General features: G+C 48.5%; 1 protein-coding gene across 1 annotated transcript in view; it reads right to left on the bottom strand.

Moving 5' to 3' along the window:
- LOC125035908 (merozoite surface protein CMZ-8-like) overlaps window positions 1–129 on the bottom strand; it is a 10596-nt gene extending 10467 nt beyond the window's left edge. Inside the window, exon 1 of the mRNA XM_047628218.1 lies at window positions 1–129. This exon is cut by the window's left edge and continues 143 nt beyond it. Within this exon, the coding sequence (XP_047484174.1) occupies window positions 1–129 (129 nt within the window).
- Window positions 130–2500: the final 2371 nt, after the last annotated feature.

Raw genomic sequence — 2500 nt, 5'->3', positions numbered from 1 at the left:
CCAGCCGACGCCGGCCTGCCCGGCCGACACGCACGAGGCCGCATCGTAGAGGGCAAGATGAGTCACGGAAATAGCCGAGAGGCTCAGCTGGTAAAGTCCGAGGGGTTCTCGGCTGGCCCCCCATCTCATGCCGCACCGCGGCCGCCACCGCAACCGTCCGCGCGCCAGCAACCTCTCCCTCCTCCTACCCCTTTCCTCCTCCCTCCCCTTCATCCTCCTCATCCTCCTCCTCTTAGGGTACAGAGGAAAAGCCAATCGCAGCAGTCTATCTCCTATACTCTCAATACCTTAACATTCTCGCTCACAAAAGCCGGTAAAGAATTCAAGAGGGGGCCAGCATTGGTCATAAAGAGTTTAATCCCATTCCATTATCGAAGGATCGCGTTACAGAGCGGGTCGGGTCGGGGCGGGAGTGGTGCGGAGGGTTGAGTCGCTTGTAACAAAATTCGCTGATGATTTAGTCAGTATGTCAATTTCTCGCTCTCTCTCGCTCGCTCGCTTGATCTTTCCATCTCTCTCTCTCTCTCTCTCTCTCTCTCTTTCTCTCTCTCTCTCTCTCTCTCTCTCTCTCTCTCTCTCTCTCTCTCTCTCTCTCTCTCTCTCTCTCTCTCTCTCTCTCTCTCTCTCTCTCTTTCGTCCTTTCACTTTGTATACCTTTATGTCTTTATTTAAATACTCGTCTCTGTCTGTCCGTCTGTTTCTCTGGTCGTCGGTGTCTGTATCTCTCTCACTCTCTCTCTCCTCTCTCTCTCTCTCTCTCTCTCTCTCTCTCTCTCTCTCTCTCTCTCTCTCTCTCTCTCTCTGCAGTGGATGCACTCTCCTTTTTGTCCCTCTCTCTATCTCTTTCTCTCACGCTCTCACGTTTAACGAGAAAATGGGGTGTTTTTTTCATCAGGCGTTCATTGTGGGCGACGGCTGAGTCAACGTTCAGCTGAGAGACCCCTTGAGCCCCCCCCCCCCCCCTCGCCCTCCCACCCTGCCAAACACGCACTCCACAAAAATCCCGGAAATTAAACAGCATGTCCCTCCCCCTTCCCCCTTCCTCTTGCAATGAGACCCCCTTCAAATCCCCCCCCAATCTTCCACCCCCCTGCCGCGTCCTCTACGCTTAAACGGCGTTCTTGATCAGAGACGATTTGTACGACGGGTACCCATTTTTCTTTCTCTCTCCCTCCTTCTTCCCTTTCCGAGGACACCAATTCATGATTTGTCAGGTAATCTCACGCTGCAATCAATTACTGTCGCGGCGAATTTGCACCTCGAGGGCGGGTCGCAGGCGGACCCTGCCTGCCCGGCCCCGTCGCATGTCCCCCTCGATGGCATCCGTATTTCAGGCGACGTCCGTGTCCCAGAAACATCTAAATGCAAAACTCCACATCATACCGCTGTCGCCGTCGCATCCACATCGCAGTCACGAGAGCTGGCCATCCACTGCATATTCAAACACACACACAAGGCACACACACACATTAAGTATACACATACACTAGGTACACACACACATTAGGTACACACACACACACTAGGTATACACACACTAGATACACACACACTAGATCATCGTGCGCGTTCACCAGCTGTGTGCATTTACCTTTCGGAGGCCAGGTGTCTTGGGAGGTAATTGTCCGTCCTCGATTCATTTCTTCATTTAGGTCGATTAGTATGCGGCGCTTTCGGCAAACAAGGTGTCCATATCTACATAATGTATTCATGCAATTGTATTGATTGGTAGATATGCTAGGGAGTTTAATATATGTAATTACTAAAGCTATAATAACCCTGTGTATGCGATATACGTTAGGCTATTAACCCGTATATCATCTTATCAAGGATGATGGTACCGGTATGTTATTAATAATTCTAGTTTGTTAACATGTGTATATTTTATGCTCCTCACTTCATTACCTATTTGTCATAAACATTTCGTTTTTGTAGCTTCGAGCATCAAATTATCAGCGAATTTAACTTTCTTGATATCATGAGAGCTGGTAATAATAACCCTGACAACAAATTGTGAGGCAAAACTCAATTAATCTCTCTCTCTCTCTCTCTTTCTGTCTATCTGTCTATCTCTATCTCTTTCTTCTTTCGTTCCGATTTCTCTCCGGCGCTTTCTCATTCTCTCTCTCTCTCTCTCTTCCTCCTTTTCTCCCTCTCTCCTCCTCTCTCTTCCTCCTTTTCTTCCTCTCTCTTCCTCCCGCTCTCCCTCTCTCCTCCACTCTCTTCCTCCCTCTCTCCCTCTCTCCTCCACTCTCTTCTTCCCTCCCTCCCTCTCTCCCACTCTCCTTCTTTCTCTTCCTCTTCCCCTCTGTAACTGCGCCCGCATATTCATTGCATTACAATAGTGAGTAAGTAAGTAAGGATCGAAGCTGAATTTCGAGGGATCCGAAACCACGGAATGCCTGTCCATAGTCCTTGTTGTTTTTATTATTATTATCATACTTACTCCCTGTATTTAATTTCGTTATGATAATATTTTTGGTGTGTATCTGATTAGGGT

Source organism: Penaeus chinensis, chromosome 20, assembly GCF_019202785.1.
Source record: "Penaeus chinensis breed Huanghai No. 1 chromosome 20, ASM1920278v2, whole genome shotgun sequence".
NCBI classification, from domain to species: Eukaryota; Metazoa; Arthropoda; class Malacostraca; order Decapoda; family Penaeidae; genus Penaeus; species Penaeus chinensis.
This window is presented reverse-complemented; position numbering and strand designations above follow the sequence as displayed.